Here is a 24,118-nt window from a genome sequence, read left to right on the forward strand (position 1 = left end):
TGTATTTTTATTTAACTTGAGATGCCTGAACATGTGGTTTGGTGTTAAAGGGATGGTCTAGTAAAAATTTTTATTTAAAAAATAGATAGGCCACATAAAAAAAAATACTAGCACCCTCCGTTTTAAAACTTCCTATGTAAAATTTTGAGCTATTCAAGCTCAAAATTCGAAAAAGCAAGCACAGGGGCGCAGCCATTTTGTGAAATGGAGGCACTCCTGTGCTGGCTTTTGCTTTTGCGGCACTAATGAAGGAAAACCCAGCCAGCTGTAGTAAACAAAGTCTACCGCTGGGTGGCTTTCCCTTCATTAGTGCCGGGACTCGGAGGACGCTGACCGGAGACCAGAGCAGGAAAGCTGCAGCTGAATCTCGGTAAGTGCTATTTATTTTTTTTACAAAAAATAAGCACTAGCTGCGTTTTTTTTTCTAAGTTTTCCAGGCTGGAGGAGCCCGGAAAACTTAGAAATAAAACCGCAGCTTTAAAAACGTATTTATGTTTGCGGTCGCTTTTGAAGCGACCGCAAACATAAATACAACGTTATTGTGTTGGAAAACGCTGCGGTTTTTCTTTCCAAGTTTCTCGGGATCCTCCGGCTCGGAGGAGCCTGAGAAACTTGGAAAGAAAAACCGTAGCGTTTTCCAACACAACCGCGTTGTGTCTGCCTGAATCTGCTTTTCCATTTGGGGCTCTCGGGCTCCCCATGGGGAGCCCGAGAGCCCCAAATGGAAAAGCAGATTCAGGCAGACACAACGCGACATTGCGGAAAACAACTGCGTTGTGTCTGCCTGAATCTGCTTTCCTATTTGGGGCTCTCGGGCTCCCCACGGGGAGCCCGAGAGCCCCAAATGGGAAATCAGCTGCAGGTAGAAACACTACGCGGCATGTAAACATAACTGTGTGTGTTTCTGCCTGCTGTGGCTTTCACATTGGGTCTCCGGTGCTCCCCTGGGAGCACCTGAGACCCAAAGTGATAGCCACAGCAGGCAGAAACACACACGGTTGTGTTGGAAAACGCTGCGGTTTTTCTTTCCAAGTTTCTCAGGCTCCTCCGAGCCGGAGGAGCCTGAGAAACTTGGAAAGAAAAACCGCAGCGATTTCCAACACAATAACGTTGTATTTATGTTTGCGGTCGCTTCAAAAGCGACCGCAAACATAAATACGTTTTTAAAGCTGTGGTTTTATTTCTAAGTTTTCTGGGCTCCTCCAGCCGCAGCTAGTGCTTATTTTTTGTAAAAAAAATAAATAGCACTTACCGAGATTCAGCTGCAGCTTTCCTGCTCTGGTCTCCGGTCCGCGTCCTCCGAGTCCCGGCACTAATGAAGGGAAAGCCACCCAGCGGTAGACTTTGTTTACTACAGCTGGCTGGCTTTTCCTTCATTAGTGCAAAAGCAAAAGCCAGCACAGGAGGGCCTCCATTTCACAAAATGTCTGCGCCCCTGTGCTTGCTTTTTCGAATTTTGAGCTTAAATAGCTCCAAATTTTACATAGGAAGTTTTAAAACGGAGGATGCTAGTATTTTTTTTTATGTGGCCTATCTATTTTTTAAATAAAAGTTTTTACTAGACCATCCCTTTAACTGGAGTTGACCTAGGAATCACCTCACTCCCGCACCCTAAAAAGTTATGAGCTCACAGTAATGCCCTGAATCCTCGTGTTTAAACTAGCTCTGAAAACAAAACAGAGGCATAAGCATTGCCAGATACTGGCTAACGGATAAAGTACAAAGAAACCTGTTTCAGTCATCAAATTCAGGCCCTTCATGGGGCACCTTATCGGATTTCTGTGAAAAAGGCCAAATAAATCACCCTCAACATGTATATTAATATCATGAAGGAAAATGTGCCTGGGATGTACCAACAGTGTCCTCTTTTGGCATTTCTTCAATTATAAACTGAATAAGAAAGTTATGTGTTATTTTTAACCCGAGAATATTCATTTAAAAATCACATCTTTTATAGCAAAAGCTCCTACCAACTTAAAACACATTTCAGTTTGTAGGTAAAAATGATGTCTTGTCCCTAACCTAAAACGTGCCTGGTGCATATTGAGAAATACATGTAAAAAGAGGGAAAAATAATTATCTCTGCATAATTCACATCGTACATGGAGATTCAGTGGGTCTCCTTCTAACCCTGGCACTCCCGTAATGAAGGGTGCCGGTACGGGACGGGCACTGTTCATTACGGGACGCCCTATTACGAGGTCCCCTTGTGGGACCCGGTAAGGACGCCTGGTAAAACCAGGCATCCTTACAGGGTCCCGCAAGGGGACCAGGGAGCTAATAACGGGCCTGTTATAACGGGCCTGTTATTAACGGGCCTGTTCAAGTGCTATGCTAAGTGGGCTGTTGGGACCTTTGCCCATCCGAGTAACATACAGCATTGTTTAGGTGTTTGTTAGGCTACCAGGGCAGGGGGCATAATTCCTTGTTGTTTCTGTCCAAGGTTTACTCTAGTGTGTTGTTTCTGTCCAACATATAGTCTAGTGTCTCAAAAAGGCACCACACACCTCTCACACAGTGCAAGTGCACACAACCAATTAAATCCTCCTCACACTGCTGCCCACCCCATCACCTGGTGCTGTGGCAGCTTCAAGTGGTTCTTCATGGGGAGTCTGATGAGATGAGGAACAGGAAAAGTAAAAGTTGGAGTTTAGGTTCTTGGAAATTTCTCAGAAGCTGGGTGTACCATCCCTTGGCCTAAAGGGTGTGTGTGGCTTGTTCCTTTAAGGGGTTTCCAGTGAGAGCCAGGGCAAGCATACAGATATCTGCTTATACTGGATGCTGCTAACATAACCCCATTCAAATCTTTCTACTGCTACTTTGCCCTCTCTACCACAGACACTATCACCTTCAACCTCATGTCTAATGTTTTTTGTCCTTAATCTATGCATGTCCACTTATGTATTGTCACCGGTGACTGTTCCATTTACTCCCCTCCACAATCTAGTCAGAATGTCCCTCAAATTCACCCCATTGTAAGAAGCTCACTGCTTCCTGTCAAATCTGATTTCTTATCTATTTTACGTTCTTTTGTGATCAAAAGAACATTGTTCCTCCTTTATATAAATAAATAAAAACCCAATTAAAGTACAAACTACCTAAACCCAAAAAATCATTCAGTGACAACTTAACTGACTTTGAGGGGCACCACCTTTTTAACTGGCTTTGAAGGGCACCACCATCCCCTTCAAAAATGGCAGCAACTTCTTCCTCAGTCCTTCACCCTGCAAGACATTGCTTCCACCGAGACCATAAAGAAGTCACAAGCGGACCTAGCGGGCACACTAAACCTCACTGAGTACACAAGAAGTCAAAATCACAAGAAAAGGCAAAATTCTGGACTTCTTTACCACACCCTTACCAATATTTCAGTACTCCAGTACAACACACCCCTTTCTCAGCGCTGGTCAAGTGAACTTACCATCCAATATGTCACCATTACCAACCACTCCCAACTCAAACCCATCTAGCAGACATCCTGATCCTTTAAATTCTTCCCTTTAGGACTATTCACAGAAGACCTAATTACTTTGCTGCCACCCTGTATCAGAGCCAATGTCCAATCTGTTTTTTCCTTTTCCTGTAGACTATATATCATTTAACCCAACAGCACTTGTTGCTACTTAGTTCTTAGGAATTATTTAACCAATTATTTCAAAACATCGCTAGCGACCAATGACATTCAGTTGAATGCATTAAGTTTGACCAGGCTTCCTAATTAAACCTCTTAAAAAACACACATAGGAGGAAAGATGCACAAGAAGGTGACACTTGCTGTGAGTTGAAGAACAGGAGTTTGTGTTGACATGTAAGCTTTACCAGATCTGCTAATAAAAGATGATGACAGGATTCTGAGGATAATGACAACCTGTTCCTATGTGCCCATATAATAAAGAGTCAACACAAGCGGTTTCACTCATAAAGAATATATATTTTTTCTTCCATTTTGTAACCTTTCGCCCTGACAAAGGTAGAAGTTGCAACTGACTGAAATATGTCAGCACTGTTGGATGTGCCAGAAGATGTGAACATGCCGCAACCACCGTTCTTTGGGAAAGATAATATAGCGCACAAGCACATTAATAATGCTTATTTTGTTGAGTGGCACTGTTGAGCACTTTCACATTTATTGTACATCGGGGCTATGGTAGAGGACTCTAGGTAGGTAGGTGGTGCACACACTTGCATTCTAGGCACAGCTTCCAGGTTAATAGCAACAGGTAAGTCTCAATGCATATGATTAATGAGGTGAATGACTCCATCTATTGCTAATAAGTATACACAAGGAGGTAAAATATATGTCGCTTTCTTGATAAGCAGCACTGAGGGGCTCCCTAGAAACCACAGGGTACCTCCCAAGTGCAAGAGGATAATCAGTTTTGCAGTAACAGAAGAAATTGATTAAATATACCACAGCAAGCGCATAGTGCTCTTTGGACTTGATGAGCACTCTTAAAAACATGGCTGTGTTCACTTATTCACAAACTGACTACTGTGATGAATCCAGTGGAGTCATCACTGATGTCCCTGTGGTGGCCTCCTCCCTTGTGACCAAGGGGCAGCAGCCACTGCCTAATCCAGATCACGGGGGCAGCTGTATAAGGAGTGATCACATGAAAGGAGACACCTACTGGGGGAGATGGTGACTAGATCAGATGAGACAAGGGATTCCCCTCTCTGCCTTGAGGAAGACTCTGGAATACCTAAGTCCTTAAGGGCTTGTTTTCATCTAACAGCTCCATCCTATGGTAAATGTCAGAAAAACTTTTCTCTAAATCACTCTAGTCAAACCCGCATTTATGACTCAAATATTTTTAACTCATATGTAACATCTTATGGTTTTGATGTGTCTTTATGTGAAGCTTTTAAACAACCACATCCAAGAAATACAGTAACATCTATGGACTTCATCTCCCATAAACCCTCAGATACTGAGACGAGGAAGAGGAGAAAGGAGTTTATGCAGGCCTAAAGTCGAACGTGCAGGCTGGTTGTTTTGCTGTACCCAAAGTAAGCAGGACATTTAAAAATGGCGGAGGCAGTGCAGAAGTGAGCTAGCTGTGCAGGAGAGGACAATCAACCCAGCGCTGCCGTTCTGGAACCGTGAGGTATCTGGACCATTGTGCCGAGACGGAAAGTGGAGCGTGGAGGTAGAAAGGCTGTAAAAAGCCTGGAGGCCACACAGACACTCCAGAAAATACAACTGTCCAAGCAAACAGCACTCTCCGGTTGCAGGGAAGCCGGCGGTTGCTTGCAGAGCCACGTCGAATGCTGACGGAGAGGCTGCACAATCCCGATGGAGTAGAGACAGCACTGTGGAAGCGCAAGCAATTTTGGAGATGCAAAGAATATCCAGTGAGTTTGACTAGAGCAGCGGGAGACCCCGGGGCATTACAACGTGCACGCCAGTGAATGTTTGAACTGTATGAAGTTGCAAATGACAGAAAGGCACAAAGCTTGTTTAAATACAATCAAGGAAAAGTACAAGTTCAAACCCCAATAAGAACGTTTGAAAGCAAACAAAACAAAGTGCTGCAACAAGCACCAGGCAAGCAGGGATGCATGAGATGTCAATGTGGAAGAAAGTTGAATCAAGTGCTAACAGAGGCAAATATACCGGGCACCTCAGGGTATATGTCATGTGGTACAGTGAAAAGAATATTGAAATAAGAAGTCCTGGTAGATGAATACCGCAGGCAATTGGAGAGCAATGCCTGGGAGAGGTAAAAAGGGGGTGGGGGGGTTAAAGGAAAACCCTCGCCTCGTGAACTTTTGCACAAGTCCTGGCAGACGAATACACCAGGCAGTTGGGAAGCAAAGCCAAAGAGAGCAAAAGGGTGGGGGGACCACCACCTCGTGAATGTTTACAGAGGTCCTGGCAGATGAATAGAGCAGGCAGTTTGGAAGCAAAGTCAGAGAGGGGTAAAGGGGGAGGGGGGGAAAACCATCCCCTCATGAACTTTTGCTGAAGTCCTGGCAAATTAATACACCAGGCAGTTGGGAAGCAAATCCAGAGAGAGGAAAAGCGTGGGGAGAGAAAGGAAAACCCTCACCTCATTAACTTTTCTAGAAGTCCTGGCAGGAGAGTGTATCAGGCACCTGAAGTTGTGTAAGGAGTTTGACAGTGTGGGAAGATACATGGCAGGGGGGTATGCCAGGGGATCTGAGAAACCTATGAAAGAAGTCCTGGAAGGCAAGATACCAGGCACCCGTATTTGTCTAAAGAGTTTGCCATTGTGGGGAGATACCTGGCAGGGGAGTATACCAGGGGATCTGAGAACCCCATGAAAGAGGTCCTAGCTGGGCTGGCAACAATACAAGACACCTGAAGTTGTATAAAGAGGTGACATTGTGTGAAGATTCCTGGCAGGGGAGAATACCATGCAATCCACAATAGTAGTAAGAAGAGCTAAAGAAAGACTGTTATTGAATTCATTGTTTTAAGCTAAGGAAAGACTGGTATGGAATTTGTTGTTTTGAGCTAAAGAAAGACTGTTATGGAATGTGTTGTTTAAAGTTAAAGAAAGATTGTTATGGGATTTATTGTTTAAACAAGAACTTCATGAATACATTACCAACAACACAAAGAAACTGTTGGATAAAGAGACACTTTTGACCCAGAGGAATTGTTGGATAAAGAGACACTTTTTGCCACCCTACCTAGAAATCCAGGGGAAGGGAAACACCCTCTGGATACAAGGATGTTCCCTGGAAACCCCTTTTGTTGGAGTAATCCTTATCATTTTGGTTGTGAATACATTTTTGCTAATGTTAAATCAAAGATATTTCTTTGAACGTTTTGTTGTTTTGTTTCTAGTGTGAAGGTCAGTTTATAATGTTTGGGACACAAGGACGGCATTTAAGTTTTGACTACTTGACACAGATAGATCCTTAGTTTTAGTTTTCAGATAGGAAGACTCCTCTTTGGAATAGGACTATGGAGGCATTTTTCCAACTCATTTATGTTTAATAAAATGTCTGATTTAGAGAATAACATAACTTTGTGTATGCCTCTTATTTCTGACCCCTTACACTATGTTGTTCTGTCTGAAACCTAAAAGACAAGATAACTTGTATCAAAAACGGTTCTCCTGGTATCAATCTGTAGGAAAATCCTAGAGAAAGCTTACTGTAGGCTTAAATCATATTCTTTACCACTCACATTGTTTTTGTTTTAGAAATAGGTAATTCACAAATGCCAAATTACGAGTTTGGTGGTGTGGTAAAAAAGTGGCAATATTTCCGCTATTGCCACTGTTTTGGGGGGGTAACAGAATTGCTGCCATTTTTACTGCACTGCCGAATTTAGAGAAAAAGTGGAGAATTCACTACAGCAAAAAGCTTAAAAAATGTGTGCAATTACAGTGGCGGAATTACTGGTTACGTTAACTCTGCAAAAATCCTCATGGACTCCTATGGACTCCAAAATTGGGATTGAGCTGCTTTATTAACACTCATAATCCTGTGGCAAACTCACGGGACAGAGTGGTGATAACTTTAAATGAGTTTGCCGGTAAGTCAGCAGATTTAATGCCAAACTCGTAATGAGGCCTATAATATTCCTTGCTGCATCATCTGCAAAATGAAATTTGTGATTGGTGAGCTAGGTCCTCTGGAGTACCTGGGCCATACCATACACTCAAAGTACATATTGCCCACCCAAGAAACGGATACAAGAGCATGTTGATGGGATTAGGCACAAGAATGAGTTGATTCACCTGGTGATATTAAATGTAACTTACATGCGCTCTGTATTATTTTATGGCAGGGCAATAGCGAAAAAAATCTAAACCAATTCATGTGTATAGTTTTCAATGTGCCGGAAATGGGATTCTTGGTCTTAATAGAGGAACCGCTGAATCTCAGCCCGCTGATTACACTGATCCACCTCATGGTCAGTTAACTAGCATCTGAAATATTGTTTTTTATGTGGATTATACCGATAACCAGAGACGTTCTAGTAAAAGAAAGAGTACTTTGAAGATTCACCAGGATCAAAATAGGATGATTACTGGATGGCTGTGAGTTTGATGGAAATACACGTATTGAAATGGTAAGTAAGATTCTCCGGAACTTTGGGATATAAGTAAATGTTCAATTTTCTTACCTGGTAAGTTTATCCATTATTCTAGATCTGTGTACATTTTAAGAAATAATATAATGATAAAGAAAAGGAACTAAACATGTAGTAGCCCTTTATAAATTCAGAATTACATGTTCCAGCTGATTTACATTAAGACATTCGCTTTGTTAGTTGATCGAACACTTCCACTTAGTCCCACACCCTAAAGAGTTCATGTTCCCTGAGTGCTGATCTGTGCAGCATTGACTGTTATATAAATATGTAATGTAGAATGTCTCAGTGCAGATCAATGGGTGTGAAGGTCTATTGTATATGTTGACTGGAAGTGTCTCTGTGAGCAGGCCCTCAACCATCTAGAAATAGCAATGAAATAAGACCGTTATTGTAACTCCATAAGTAACAGACCGCAACTGCTATACATTGCCCTCAAAATACTAACCAACAACATTAGGAGCCTCAGACATTTGTCAATATTCTGTCCAGCGGTAACCGTGCCTGAAATTCCGGCAGGTTACTGCCGGACTCGTATTACCATTCCGCCTCCGTGATTCCCGGAATTACCGGGGCATTACGACCCCAGTGACCCGGGAATTCCAGAAGCGGAATTCGGTGAATTCCCATTCCCTTTGAGTCCCATAGGACTCAATGGGAATGGGGAAGTGGAAACACCGGCACCATCTCGTGATGGTGCCGGTGTTTCCGTGTCCGCCTGCAGGCGGGTGGTGTTAAACCCGCCAGGTCAGACCTGGCAGGAATGACACCTCCGCCTGCAGGACTGGAGATCACCCGGTATGGAAACAACGGTGGCAGCGGATTTACCGCCACCGTTATTTCCATACCGGGTGACTCATAATGAGGCCCAATGCATCACCCACACTCGACTTCCCAGTTTTGTTACTTAATTTAACCCTCTAACTGTTCACAATGTTCATCATTCCAGAACAAGGTGGCTGCTTTGCTTTGGAATAAATGTTTTTGTTACATTTTGTATAAAACAGTCTGCTATTGCTATTGATCTGATATGGCTAGTGTTAGGTGCAAATCTCAGCAGTAAACTGATGTGCCCATCTTCTAATGCCAACTTTAGATCCTCTTACTGATATAATAATGTACTGTTCTATGTGTGTATTCTGTGGCATTGCTTTGATATGTATACCTTATGGTATTGAAGGCTAGCCTGTACTGGGTGCATTTTTCACCCTAGTGGGTGCATTTTTCACCCCAGTGGTATCTTTGCATTGGAGCAACTAAGCCAAAGTCCATAAATCAAGTGAATACCAACTAGTCGTTAATGCTAGCGAGGGAACAGAAACGTTTTTAGTTCTCTCTGGAAAATGGAATGATCTGTGTACAAAAGGGTTAGCTCTGGGGGGACCGGAGCAAACAAATTACTCATGTTCTTTTGGAAGAATTATTCTTATTATGTACTGGGACCTGCGGAACCGGAGCCATTGGCGGGAGCACATCCCTGTGATGTTTTAGTGGCAAGGAGTTCCAAAGCTTGGAAGCCTACATTGCAAAGGATCTGCTGCCACAAGTGGTATAGGGAAATTTGCGCACCAACATATGAGACCTGACAAGAGGCCTCTACGGTCTGCTAAGGAAGTAAAATGCAGATTTGTCCCAAAGAACATGCTAGTCACTTTTATACAAGGCCGTATGGACCATCACACATTACTGTCTTTGCAAAATATTTCACAAATCTGCCAAAATGAACAGGAAAAAAAAACATATCATTAGAAGTGTGTTCAATCACATAATATTCATTGGGCCTCAATACGAGTCGTCCGGTCCAGAAAGAATGGTGGTGGTAAATCCACCGCCACCGTTCTTTCCGGACCGACTGATTAAGAGTCCTGCAGGCGGGAGGTGTCACCTCTCACCTCCCGCCTGACCTGACGGGTTTAACACCACCCGCCTGCAGGCGGACATGGAAACACCAGCATCATTACAGCATGGTGCCGGTGTTTCCACTTCCCCATTCCCATGGACTCCATGGAAATGGGGATTAACAGAATTCTGCCTCTGGAATTACCAGGTCACCGGGGTTGTAATGCCCCGGTGATTCCGGCAATCACAGAGGCGGAATGGTAATATTACGAGTGGTAAGTATGGTCATTACGAGTCCGCCGGTAACCGTGCAGAAATTTCCGGCAGGTTACCGGCGGACTCGTAATGAGGCCCATTGATTAACATGGGCCTCATGGCGCTAGTAGCGCCATGGTTGCTGCCGGTATTTTACCGATTCCGCAATGGTGAATGGCGAAATTACCCCCCCATTCCAAGGTTGGCGGGGCGGTAATTCCCCATTCACCATTGGCCCTTCCACATTCCCATTTTTGCCCCATAGGGCTCAATGGAAATGGGGAAGGCGGTAGTTACAGTACCACAAATTGCAGTACCGTAATTACCTCCAAGGACCCTTTGCGGGTCCAATCCTTAATGGTTGGTAAAACCAGCCGTTAAGGTAGGGACCCGCAAAGGGGCCTCATAATTAGGCGGTAAGGGGTTAACGGCGCTGCCACCTTTTACGGCGCCGTTAACCCCTTACCGCCTGGGTCATAATGAGGCCCCATTTGTTTTGGCAAAGGAATACTGTTTTTGCAGTCATTAGAATTAAGGCCACAGTGAGTGGTATCCTTTTCCTCAGTGACCAATTTTGTAAGAACACATTAGGCATCATTATGAATTTGGTGGTGGGATAAAAAGTGGTTGTAACGTAATAACCGCCACTTTTACCGCACTGCCAAACTCCAAGTTTGGAAGTATGGAAAAAGCTCCAGCACTTTTACTTCCAGAAAATTGAGGAATTACCTCTGCCAGAATTACCACTGGTGGTAATTCCTCCTAAACCCAAAGGAGTCATATGGGTCTCCAAAATGGGGACTAACACCACCTCGGAATATGAAGGATTTTTCTCCAGGTCCAAGGTGGTTACATGGCGGTAATGGTAATTCCGTTTGGGGGATTTAACACCTCATTACGAGAATGGAGGTAGCCATGGAGCAATGAGCTCCATGGCTGCCTCCGTTCCGGGCTTCATTACCGGGTTCCTGCAATGGGGACTTACCGGGTTACTCCGACATAGGAAGACCCGGTAATTCTTCCTTGCAGGAACCCATCCCTATAGGGCTCAATGGGAATGGGGAGGGAAGTAATAACGGGCAGATTACATCTGGCCCGTTATTGCCTCCCTCTTCCCCTCGAGGGACCCAGAAAGCAAGCCTGGTTTACCAGGCGTGCGATCCGGGTCCCGCGATGGTAAGATCATAATCGGCGCTCCTGGAAAGAAGAGGGCCGGTCCTGTACCGGCCCCCTTCATTCCGGGAGCGCCAGCCTTATAATGAGGCCCTTGGAAATATGACAAACGCAGAATAAGGACCATAGTCTACATCGTGTGTCTGAGTTTGGGTCCATATGTGTGTGTGTCTTTGCTGCCCCAAAGCAAACAAATATAGTTAGTGGCCAGTCCTCACATGGAAATGGTGGTGGTGGTGGCGGCGGCAGCTCTTCTGGTGGTGGTGATGGTGGCGGCTCCAACTGCAGTACTGGGGGCGGAGGTGGCGGTATGAATATTTCAGACATGACGGGTAACGGTAAGTCCTCTGTTGGAGGGGGCGGAGGGAGATCGTCAGCGAAGTCAGAGCTGAAGCTATCAAAGGCACCACTGCAGTCGCTGCAAACCACAGAAAGAACAAAAAGAAAAGAAAGTTTAAAAATAATCATGGCTCAAAGGGAAACTGAACACTCATGTAAGATCTTCATGAACATATACAAAGAAGTGGTCACAGTGCAAATAAACACACACTTAATTACCACGTTCACAGCCTTAAAATAAGCACACTAAATTGCACATTCCCAGTCTGTAAAAGGCCAATAAAAACACATGCCGGTACGCTGCTGATAGACAGACGTGCACACATACACACACCCACGTGCACAAACACACACACCATTCTGGCAATAACTGGTGTAGTAATCGTCGTACCATAAGGCAGCCAATGAAGCATACACACACACACACACACATACACGCCCTTCTAGCAATAACTGGTGTAGCATACGCCAATCTAGCATACACGCACACTTTACTTGCAGTAGCTGGTGTAGCATATGGCAATGTAGCACAAACACACACCCTGCTAGGAATAACCGGTAGCATAACCAGTGTACAATACACACACACACACACACACACACACTGTACTAGCAGTAGCCAGAATAGCATACGCCAATCTAGCATATACACACACACACACACACACACACACACACACACACCCACACCCACGCCCACGCCCCACTAGCAGTGACCGGCATAGCATACGCCACACACACAAACCCTGCTAGCAGTAACTGGTGTAGCATATGCCAATGTAGCACACACACACACACACACACACAAACACACACACACACCCACCCACACCCTGCTAGGAGTAACCAGTGTAGCATACGCCAGTCTAGGATACACACACACCCTACTAGCAGTAATCAGCGTAGCATACGCCAACACACACACACACCCTGCTAGCAGTAACTGGTGTTGCATATGCCAATGTAGCACACACTCACACACAAACACACACACACACACACACACACACCCTGCTAGGAGTAACCGGTGTAGCATAAGCCAGTCTAGCATGCACAGGTCGCGCTCTGAAACACTTGTGTACAAGCGCGATAGAAATATCAATCAATACACACACACCCTACTAGCAGTAATCAGCGTAGCATAACCAAAGTAGAACACACACACACACACCGTACTAGCAGTAACCGGCGTAGCATACACCAACACACACACACATACCCTTCTAGCAGTAATTGGTGTAGCATATGCCAATGTAGCACACACACACACACACACACACACACACACACACACACACACACACCCTGCTAGGAGTAACCGGTGTAGCATACGCCAGTCTAGCATACACACACACCCTACTAGCAGTAATCAGTGTAGCATAACCAATGTAGAATACACACACACCATACTAGCAGTAACTGGTGTAGCATATGCCAATGTAGCACACACACACACAAACACACCCACCCACACCCTGCTAGGAGTAATCAGTGTAGCATACACCAGTCTAGGATACACACACACCCTACTAGCAGTAATCAGTGTAGCATAACCAATGTAGAATACACACAAACACCATACTAGCAGTAACCAGCGTAGCATACGCCAACACACACACACACCCTGTTAGCAGTACCTGGTGTAGCATATGCCAATGTAGCACAAACACACACACACACCCTGCTAGGAGTAACCGGTGTAGCATATGCCGTTCTAGCATACACACACACCATACTAGCAGTAATCAGCGTAGCATAACCAATGTAGAATACACACACACACCGTACCAGCAGTAACCAGAATAGCATATGCCAATCTAGCATATACACACACAGCCAAGCCCCACTAGCAGTAACCGGCATAGCATACGCCAACACACACACACAGAAACCCTGCTAGCAGTAACTGGTGTAGCATATGCCAATGTAGCACACACACACCCTACTAGCAGTAACCGGCGTAACATACGCCAACACACACAAACCCTGCTAGCAGTAACTGGTGTATCATATGCCAATGTAGCACACACACAAACACACACACACACGCACACCTTACTAGCAGTAACTGGTGTAGCATATGCCAATGTAGCGCGCGCGCGCACACACACACACACACACACACACACACACACACACACACACACACACACACACACACACACACACACACACACACACACACACACACACACACCCCCCCCACTAGCAGTAACTGATGTATCATATGCCAATGTAGCGCACACACACACACACACACCCTACTAGCAGTAACCAGCATAGCATACACCAATCTAGCATACACACGCCCACTCTACTAGCAGTAACCGGCATCGCATACGCCAATGTAGCACCTCCACTTGCATTTCATGTATCCACTGAATCTCTTTGTGAGCTTTTAGGAAGTATTCATCAATTGTTGTTCCTTCTTTTGGCGGCACATGCGATATCTATTGACAGGCCATTTGCCATGTTCCTTGAAGTGTTTTGAGAATCCCCCACAGCAGGTTCCTTTCTCTACACAGGGAAATGTTGGATCAAGAGCCCCCTGATCCATGTACTAGACATTTAGTTACAAGCTTCGTTTTGGCGGCGAAATACGTCCACAAAGCTTAAATATCCTTTCTGCTGTACATTCTCAAAGAGCACATGGTATTACACCTCCATGACATGTACACGCTGGCGTAAAAGACATGGATTCCTATAGAATCTGACTGTTTTTAGCACTCGCAAAAAGAAGGGAGAATCAACAGGAATCCATTTTTAAACCCGACTGCCAAGCGTAGTTTTAGATGACAATGACATTTTTTTTTGCAATACAGAATGCAAAGAACAATTTGCAAATACAATTGTGTCTGTTTTTGTATTTTGCTTTTGCACTTCGTTTTGCCAATCATGCAAAACGCATGGAGGGGACCCAACAGCACATAATTGCTAACAGTGTCCGTCCCCTCCATGCTGCTATCACTTGATATACCATTGCCACTTTTGTGTCCATTGTGATGAGCATATGTGCACTGAGCAATCCATGTTTCTTGCATGCAATTACATAGATATGAGATTACAACAATATTATATTTATTTTCAGAATACTGTCAAATAACGCTGGCAGTTTGATTTTAAAATCATGTACGCTCATGTCACGTTGGCGTTGTGTTGTTTGAGTGCCAGAGGGCTTAATTTTGGCCAAGTAGGGCTGTATGTTGAAATTGTTAATAGGGCTGGCTTTCTAAAGCTGTGCATTGCTACCATTATGTAATGATAGTTTAGCAGCACAAATATTTTGGACGACATTGTAATGTAGATGGCTGAGTAATCATTTGTCCTGCTAGAAAATATAGATTGTGGGATTCAAATGCAACCAGCATTCCTCTATGTCAGGGGTGCACAACATACAACCCGCAAGTCGGATGCAGCCCTTCAGGACATTATTTATGACCCTCCAAAGCACTTGCCAGAGGATGACTGCCTGTAAGTGGTGTTAATCTCCATTCCATGGCGTCCGATAGGACTCCATGGGAGGACTTGCTGCATTACCGGTACCGGTAATACCGGCTATTTTTGTCTGTAGGGTGGCAGAATTACCTGCAGCTTTTAGCTGGAGGTAATTATGGACCCCACATGCAACCTTGTACTTTGTCGGTGCTGTAACATACCGGTAAATGGAATTACCAGCACGTTATTACGGCACCAGCAAAGATGTAATGAGGACCAATGTATCACTCAGACTACAATTACACAGCGAGGCCAGTAGAGCTGATAGGAGGGGCGAATTCTCATGTGTCATGTGACTGCTCTCGTTGCGCAGGATGATGAAGGTGGCACTTCCTTGTGTCATGTGACTGCTCTCGTTGCGCAGGATGATGAAGGTGGCACTTTCTTGTGTCATGTGACTGCTCTTCAGTCTCAGTCTTTCTCTCGGTGCTCAGGATGATAAAGGTGGCACTTCCTTGTGTCATGTGACTGCTCCCGTTGCGCAGGATGATGAAGGTGGCACTTCCTTGTGTCATGTGACTGCTCTCGTTGCGCAGGATGATGAAGGTGGCACTTCCTTGTGTCATGTGACTGCTCTTCAGTGTCGGTCTTTCGTTGCTCAGGATGATAAAGGTGGCACTTCCTTGTGTCATGTGACTGCTCCCGTTGCGCAGGATGATGAAGGTGGCACTTCCTTGTGTCATGTGACTGCTCTTCAGTGTCGGTCTTTCGTTGCTCAGGATGATGAAGGTGGCACTTCCTTGTGTCATGTGACTGCTCTCGTTGCGCAGGATGATGAAAGTGGCACTTTCTTGTGTCATGTGACTGCTCTTCAGTGTCGGTCTTTCTCTCGTTGCTCAGGATGATGAAGGTGGCACTTCCTTGTGTCATGTGACTGCTCTCGTTGCGCAGGATGATGAAGGTGGCACTTCCTTGTGTCATGTGACTGCTCTCGTTGCGGAGGACGATGAAGGTGGCACTTCTTTGTGTCATGTGACTACTCTTCGTGTCAGTCTTTCTCTCGTTGCACAGGATGATGAAGGTGGCACTTCCTGTGCCTGTCTTTTTTTGCCTTTTTGGTAGGATTGCCAATCCCACAAGATCCAGATGAAGGCTCACGGCTAGCCTCACTCTTGCTTGCTCTCTCAGGAGCGTTTAGGTTTGGGCCCGGCCTGTCCTCAGCCCTAGCTGAACAAGACAGTTTGGTTTCTTCTTCAGCTCCAGCCCCACTGGCTCTGCCTGCCATCTCCTAGGTCTACCCCTGAGTTTTGACCTTCTGGGCTTGGCCAATGTGCTCTGGCTTCCCTGAACCTCTCTGTCAAGCGCCTTTTCTTTTTCTTCTTGATAGAAATCCCTCCCCTTTTGTCCTCCTCCTCCCGTTCTCTCCTTTCTCCAAGTCCCCCCTTTCCCTGATCTGGCTTTCCTCGTTCCTTCACATGTTTCTTTCTCTGGCCTGCTTCCTTCCTCCAGATGGTTACTTTTTCCCTCCTAAACTCTTCTCTCGTTCGCCTTCCTTCCGCTCTTACCCTTCACTTACACTTCTTCCTGCTCTCTGCTTCTTCCTTTGCTTTGCCTCGCTCTCTCGGACAATCTCCAAGCTCCAGCAGGGACGCAGATGTGGGACCCCCTCTGTTATTCCCTGGGCCTCTGGTAATTGGGTTTGTGAAGTTTTTGATTGGATGCATCTGTGAGGACGCAAGGATTTGGCCCAGGAATTGTTTGAGGTTATTCAGTCCCGCTACAGCACCATGTGCACCTAAGGAACACCTAATTGCTACTGATTTGCCTGCAGCTCTACGAGCGGGGTATCCAGTCAACATCATGGAATCTGGAGGCCCAAGCATGGTGGCCACCTGATTGCATAGTGGTCCTCTCCCTTCCCTGGGCTGTGTTTCCTGCCTCAGCAATGCCGGGTGTTTGTGGTCTCGGCCGCGTTTTCAGCATTATCAAGCCTGCAGAAAGCAACAGTTTGAGGTTTGCACCTTGAGCCACGAGCATACACCCTGCAATTCTTTGTCTGTGCTATTCATCCGTGTGCACATACACACTCACGGCCGGAGGGAAAACACTGTTTCTCTGTCTCTATGGTAGTGATTTTCAGGATCGACAACCGGGCTGGTAATTTGGGAGAGCCCTGGGGGAATCCGTAATGCAGCATTTCATGGGTTGACTTCATGTATTAGGCGGCCTCCACCAGCCTCCTTCCACCCGTCTCTCCCCACTTCCCGCCTTTGAGGACACACGTTAGAACGTAAATGGAGGTGCTAAAGACAGGCCTGGCTTAACGCCTATTCACGCTCCTGGGGATTTTAATTGTTTTCGAAGGCCGAGGGCAGGTACGGAACAGGAGTTACGTTTCCGCCTCCCGTTTTCCCTCCGCCTGCAAAAACAAATTGGTTTTATGCCAGCATAAGATTTTCCTGCTGGCATAAAACCAATGATCTTCTATGGAAACCGCCAGCAGAAAAACGCGCGGTTTCTATAGGAAATTCTAGTAAATGCCGCCTGGCAGGCGGCTGTAACTCTCTTTGTACTGTGGAGTGCACATAGAGAAGTATAAAGAGGCTTCTGCCACCACTTCACACTTCCCATTTGCACTCTACAGTCCAAATGACGAAAACATTTTGGAGGGGACCTTTTTGCATGTAAGTGCAAACATAAGCACTCCCCTCCAGGCAGTTTACGATATAAAGAAAATGAGCCCCACTTTGTCTTTGGAAACAGGCCAGGCTATGTTATGTTGATTTATACCGTGCACTGCTACCACCCAGGCACTCACGTGGCTCTGAAAGAAAAGAGGGCTGGCTGTGTAAGTGGGGATAGGATAGGTTTAGAACCAGGAGGAACTGGTGTCTGTGTGTTGTCTTGCGTGTTGGTTGGTTCTAGGCCCAGCTTGTTGTAAGGGTAAGACTCTGTGCCTCAGAAGTGTACTAGCATGTACGTTGTGTCTGTTGGTCGTATGCGGTTATGGTGAAGTACAATTGTACACACTGGTTTGATTGCATCTGTAAGGGGGTCTAGTGTCGCGGTAGTATGTTAGGTGTTTGATGGAATTGTTTTGGAGTGTGTTTTCTGTGTGATGTGGTTGGATTTATGGAGTATGTGCATTTGTATATTCTGTCTAGGGTTATGTCCAGAGTCACCGAAAGTTTGTTGTGTGTGGGAGTTAATTAATGCTATGTGTACTGAGGCTAGCCAGTAGTAGTGTGTATTAGCGTGGGTTATGTTGGAGGAGCAGGAGAGGGGAGTATTGGTTAGTACCTTGGTTAATCTCGACACTCAGGTATGTCTTTTACGCAGATCCTGTTGCCCCTGAGTGGTACTCTCCATCCCTCCTCGTTGTGATCCGTTGGTCTGCCCCACCGCCTCTCCAGGCATAGAGGGTAACTTCCCCACTGATTCCTCAGAGTGTAATGGATTGGCTGCACCTAGTATGTTTCTAGTTACTCAGCTGGGATTATTCAGAGTAATTGGTATTTTGGTCCTCTTATATTTTGCTGCTATTGTCCTTTATCTGTGACATTGTTCCTTAGTGTGTTTTCTTTCGGTCCTCTATGCTTTTGCTGCCCTTGTCCCTTTGTGCTGTTCATTGGATTTTGAATAGCCATGTTTTTAGTCATTTCCTGAAGGTGAGGTGGTCTTCTGTGGGTCTAACTTCCTTGGGCATTGCGTTCCATAGGTTAGCAATTAAGCGTGAGAATGCAGTTCCTCCGAATTTCCTTTTTTCATATTATTTTGTCTGCATTTGTAGGTCATTGCTTGTTTATTTATTTATTTATATGGCGCACCGGACCAGAAGGTATGAGGGCGCAAGCATTACAGGTATATTCTCAATTTAGTTGCAGTACTGTACATTATTTACATTATTATACAAGGTTGCAGTGAGTAGAAGCAGTTACAAGGAGACAGAGCAAAATTACGATAGAGTTACAGGTTGAAAAGTTTGTATTAGTAACGGGGTGTCGGTTATTGGTCTTTGTTCTTAAGCCACTGGATGTAGTTACGCCTAAATTGGTGGTAGGTTTGAGGTGCTCTGACGGCGGGTGGTAGTGTGTTCCAGTGTTGAGCTGCTTTCACCTGGAAGCTATTGCTGCCTATTTTTGTTCGCTTGAATCTGGGAACAGCGAGCAAGTTAGTGTTAAAAAGCAGGTTCCAGGCTCTTTAAGATTTCTTCAGGTAAGTTTATTTCCAAGTTCTTAGTTACATATCCACATGAAGACATAAATGACATAAGCTGTGACAACACCGGCTCTCATCACCCAGGGCCAGCCAGCTGTAACCGCCTCTACGCAGAACACTCACTCAGAATATTCCATCATCCACACATAAACATTCCACATGACATCTCAAGCTACCTCACCTCAGACAGGCACAATACAACACACCTCCCTCCTTTACTAAACCATACATGCACAGAACAAGTCACATACCAGAACAACACAACTGCCACCTTCCAAGATATACGCACACGTAACACTCAACTGGCAGAGAGACACTTCCACGGCCAAACCCAACCATCAAAACATCACACCCTGACAAACTACATTGCATGTACCAATAACAAAACTACTGTCATCCATCTGCCTGTTCCTGCCACAAACAAGCAACTGGGCTCTCACCCCAGGACCTGGCCAACCCTGAAACTGGGCTACTTCACCTACATTCCTGAACAACCACAAGACTGCTACACCTCCTACCACCTGCCCCCGCCTACAACAACGCGGGTGTCCAGGCTGCCACCCTGGAACTCCAGCAGGCCTCTAGACTGTCACTCTAGAGAACTGAGACCTTAAAGCCTCCAAAAAGACAATCACAACCTCACTCCAACAGGGATTCACAAAGTGGAAACATATAACATCACTGAGATCACAAACAGCCATGGTCTTAATACCATACTCATTACACCAGACCAGGATGTACAGGCCTTCCAAACACATTGGGAGTGGTGGCCACGCACTCCCAATGCCAACATCAATGACTGTTAAAAACTAAACGGTTTTATAGCAAGGAAAACATCCCAACCCAAAACAAGCTGTTGAACCCATGGATACAATGAAATCCACAATAAATACCACAAGTAACATAGAAAACAATTTACTCATCATCTCAGGACTTACCACACTCAATACCGACGGGTCATTACCAGGCGTCCCCAGCTACCCCTTTACCACCAGTTACCTACTGTCCAATGTGATGAGAAGGATAAAAAAAAATCCTAGAGGAGGCGCTACCTCCCTCACAGAACAACCTCATCGCTGTTCAACCTTTACCGGAATCAGGTAACCCCTATAACCAGACCAATCCCCTCACATGAAATTAGAAAATCCAAAGAGTCAAGGCGCTACCTCACTCTAGAACAATCGCATGGGTGTTCAACTTTTACCACGACAGGTAACTAACCAAACCAAAACAATGTAAGGAAAACTATATACCCCACTGACATTACGCAAACAATTCAAACCATGCATTTCACACTGCAACACTTCCATGCTGAATGTGAGTTCACCCAATACCCAACACTCACTGACTCTCTCCAACCTATCTGAGTCAGATTCATCATAACATGCATTCCAAAGTCATAGAATGCTGCAACCATATGCTGTGAACAATACATAAACCGCATTGAAAACATTTCTGCACATTTGAATACAAAACCATGTTGCTCATAGTAAGTAAAATCCCCAAAACTAACTTTTATGAACTAAAATGTCCATAGCCATTTGTAGGCTCTTAAGCGAACCTTTTACACAGGCTCTACTGACATGTCCAATATAGCTGAAAATCCTCAAAATGATTAAAGCTACCACATTCATACACATACCACCCATCTTAAACTAACAGCAAGGATGTATGCACATTAGTGACCATGTGCCATGGTGCTTGGCACTCGAAACCTGCAATTCCTCAAAAGAATTATGCTAAATACCCTTCAATACAACATATTACCACATTATATTGTCACCGTTTCACTTACCCATTTACATAACAGAACAGCGCTGTTTAAAAACACGAACTCATTTGCATCCTCGCAGTGCCCCCATTCTACAGATTCACATCGCACCAAGGCACTCACCATCCTGCACATGCGAAATGCTCCGTCAGTATTAAATAAGTTCCAAACTACCCAACATTATGGCTGTTACTCTCTGCACAAGCCTATACCCCACCATACTGTCATGACCTAAAAATGTCACCTTATTTGTTGGCCGCTACCCGTCGCCTCACTAACTGAGACGGAGCGGCATGCCAGCATCACAATCCGCCGAAAATGTCTCTTTTGCCAAGCAGAGACCACAGCATTTGGCACCTAAACAAACCATGTCTCTTGGATCCGATTCGTATCGTACGGTTCCCATGTTCTAAGCATTGTTCATTCCTGCCTTAATATAGCTGCACACATATTTTGCTTCCTTCCGTCTAAGGCACAAGTCAAACGTCAGATTCCTTAAAGTACTTTCCCTTTTACATCCTCAGGGCAAATAGCACTTAATACGAAGCTCTAACAATAGCACATTCCAAAGAACATTCTACGCTTCACCATCTCCCCCTGCTGCATGTGTGACATCATCCGTCACTACTGCTCAGCAGGGCAATGCAGAGCTTCATAGGCCAACGGTCGTTCACTTCCCAGGAGACCTCGCCACGAAAGGCTCATAAATCACCAGAGTTTCAGACAGCCAAAAACATGATGTGCACGATAAGCACAGTACTGTGCTGCCAGGCTCCCATAACTTCAAAGCTGAAATTATCTCGTGAGAAGGACACCGTTTAAAACAACAGCTCCCCATTGCTATGAGTGCACATGACATGGGAGTGACGTGCAGTCAGGCAAACAGTCCTCCTTGTTCATGTCAAATTTACATCCATTTCCCAAACACAGAGCAGTGTCTCTTTTTTTCTATTGCCATTCTAACTTTTAAAAAAAACGTAGAGTAGCATCACATTCCTCCCAGTGGGCTAGCTCTTCATTACATCTCATGGAGGACCAGGGTACAGCGTTTGCTTTCAACATCAATTTCCCAGTATTGCCAGTATTATCTTTCACCTGCTGGTCCAGCGCCATCTCCAACTCCCAGGGCAGAGCTCTGCCTCCTACTTAGGAGCTGCCCATCCAAAAAGGGGCCTCTTTCTTGGACTTCCCCTGAACTCTGGGACGCAGTCCTCTATCCTGCTCCTGGAGCTGATCCCTCTGCAATGGGGCCCAATTCCTGTTCCTGCCCCTGTGCTCTGAGGAGCCATGTCAGGGCTTCTCCCTGAAGACTCCCTGGGGCCCAGCTTGCCCACTACTCATGTGCGCCGGTCCCACCAAAGATGGGGCTTTAATCCTCCGGCTCCCCCTGCACCCTGCCCTGGGTGATGGGGCTTACAGTTTTTGGGGGCGGTGTTGTCCTTCTCCAGAAGCTTGTCCTTCCTGCACCCCCCGCAGCAGGGTCCTCAGTCCATCAGCTTGTGGCACGTAGGTTACCAAAGACCGACTCGTCGCCATTGTTAAAAAGCAGGTTCCAGGCTCTTTAAGATTTCTTCAGGTAAGTTTATTTCCAAGTTCTTAGTTACATATCCACATGAAGACATAAAGGACATAAGCTGTGACAACACCGGCTCTCATCACCCAGGGCCAGCCAGCTGTAACCGCCTCTACGCAGAACACTCACTCAGAATATTCCATCATCCACACATAAACATTCCACATGACATCTCAAGCTACCTCACCTCACAATACAACAGTTAGCATTGCTATTTCTGGTGTGTCTGTTGGGCGTGTATCTAGTTAGTCTGTCTGTGAGATAGCGGGGAGCTGCATTGTTAAGGCATTTGTGAGTGAGGGAGGCTACCCTAAGCAGGATTTTGTCCGAAGTAGTGAGCCATTTGTGAGTTCTCCTAATATTCGAGACGTGTTCTCTTTTAGGGAAGCTAAGCGCTGCTCTGAGAGCATTGTTCTGTAGGATATGGATTTTATTGGTAACCTGTTTGTTGGCGCCTACATAGAGGGAGTTACAATAGTCCAGTTTAGATAGTATGCGAGCTCTGGCTAGAGTAATGCAACTTTGGGTGGAGAGGAAGGGTTTGGCCGAGCTTATAAGCTTGCATGTGTAGGCTGTAGTGGCTGCCTTGGAGCTGACCTGTTTATGGAAGGAGAGGATGGAATCGAGGTAGATGCCAAGGGTTTTCACTTCCTTAGCTACCTTTATAAGGTGGCTGTCTATGGTGAAGCTGGAGTAGTTGAGGTCCAGTTTGATTAGGTTTGTGGCTGATCCCAGGATGATGAGTTCGGTCTTGTCATCATTCAGGCATAGACTATAGGAGGCCATCCATGCCTGGATGATGAGGTACACCTTGTTCACCAAGGCCAAATCCGTGTTGTAATCATCCGTCAATGGGATGAGGATTTGGGTATCATCAGCATAGTTAGTGTAGGTGATACCAAAACCATCTAGATCATCAAACAGGGGCTTAGTGAACAGGTTGTACAGTGTGGGGGAGACACATGACCCCTGAGGGACCCCACATGTGATGGGAATGGGGTCAGTGGAGGCCGTGGTGGAGAAGACGCACATGGATCTGTTGCTCAGGAATGAGGTGATCCAGCCAATAGCTTCGTGGGCAGCCGAGTCTAAGTGGCTACATAGGGTTTTATGATCAACAAGATCAAAAGCTGCCGAGAGGTCTGGGAGGAGCAGTAATGCAGTTTTCCCATTATCTCTCAGAGTGTCAATTTGGGCCTTGAGGTCAATAAGTGCGGTTTCTCTGCCATGTTGTGGTCTAAATCCCGATTGCCGGACTCCTAGGAGGTAGTTTTGTTCAAAGAATTTTTGAATGTGTAGGTAGGCTGTCTTGTCGAGGATTTTTAGTAGGAAGGGGACGGTGGTGATGGGTCTGTAGTTAGTGGGTATGGCTGGGACGAGTGTGGGTTTTTTAGTAGGGGAAGGACCCAAGATTCTTTGAGGTTGTTGGGGATAGTACCAG

The 24,118-nt window shown here is 45.5% G+C and overlaps 1 protein-coding gene across 5 annotated transcripts in view; it reads right to left on the reverse strand.

The window, feature by feature from the left end:
- The window catches only part of ABI3 (ABI family member 3), a 331,848-nt gene that overhangs the window by 109,734 nt on the left and 197,996 nt on the right, over positions 1-24,118 (reverse strand). For all 5 annotated transcript variants that reach the window (XM_069634398.1, XM_069634396.1, XM_069634393.1 and 2 more), the window contains one exon: positions 11,560-11,759. In XM_069634398.1, coding sequence (XP_069490499.1) covers positions 11,560-11,759 — 200 coding nt within the window. The remainder of the gene's footprint in view (positions 1-11,559; positions 11,760-24,118) is intronic.

This window comes from Ambystoma mexicanum, chromosome 13 (assembly GCF_040938575.1).
Source record: "Ambystoma mexicanum isolate Mex_15411 chromosome 13, UKY_AmexF1_1, whole genome shotgun sequence".
In the NCBI taxonomy this organism is placed as follows: Eukaryota; Metazoa; Chordata; class Amphibia; order Caudata; family Ambystomatidae; genus Ambystoma; species Ambystoma mexicanum.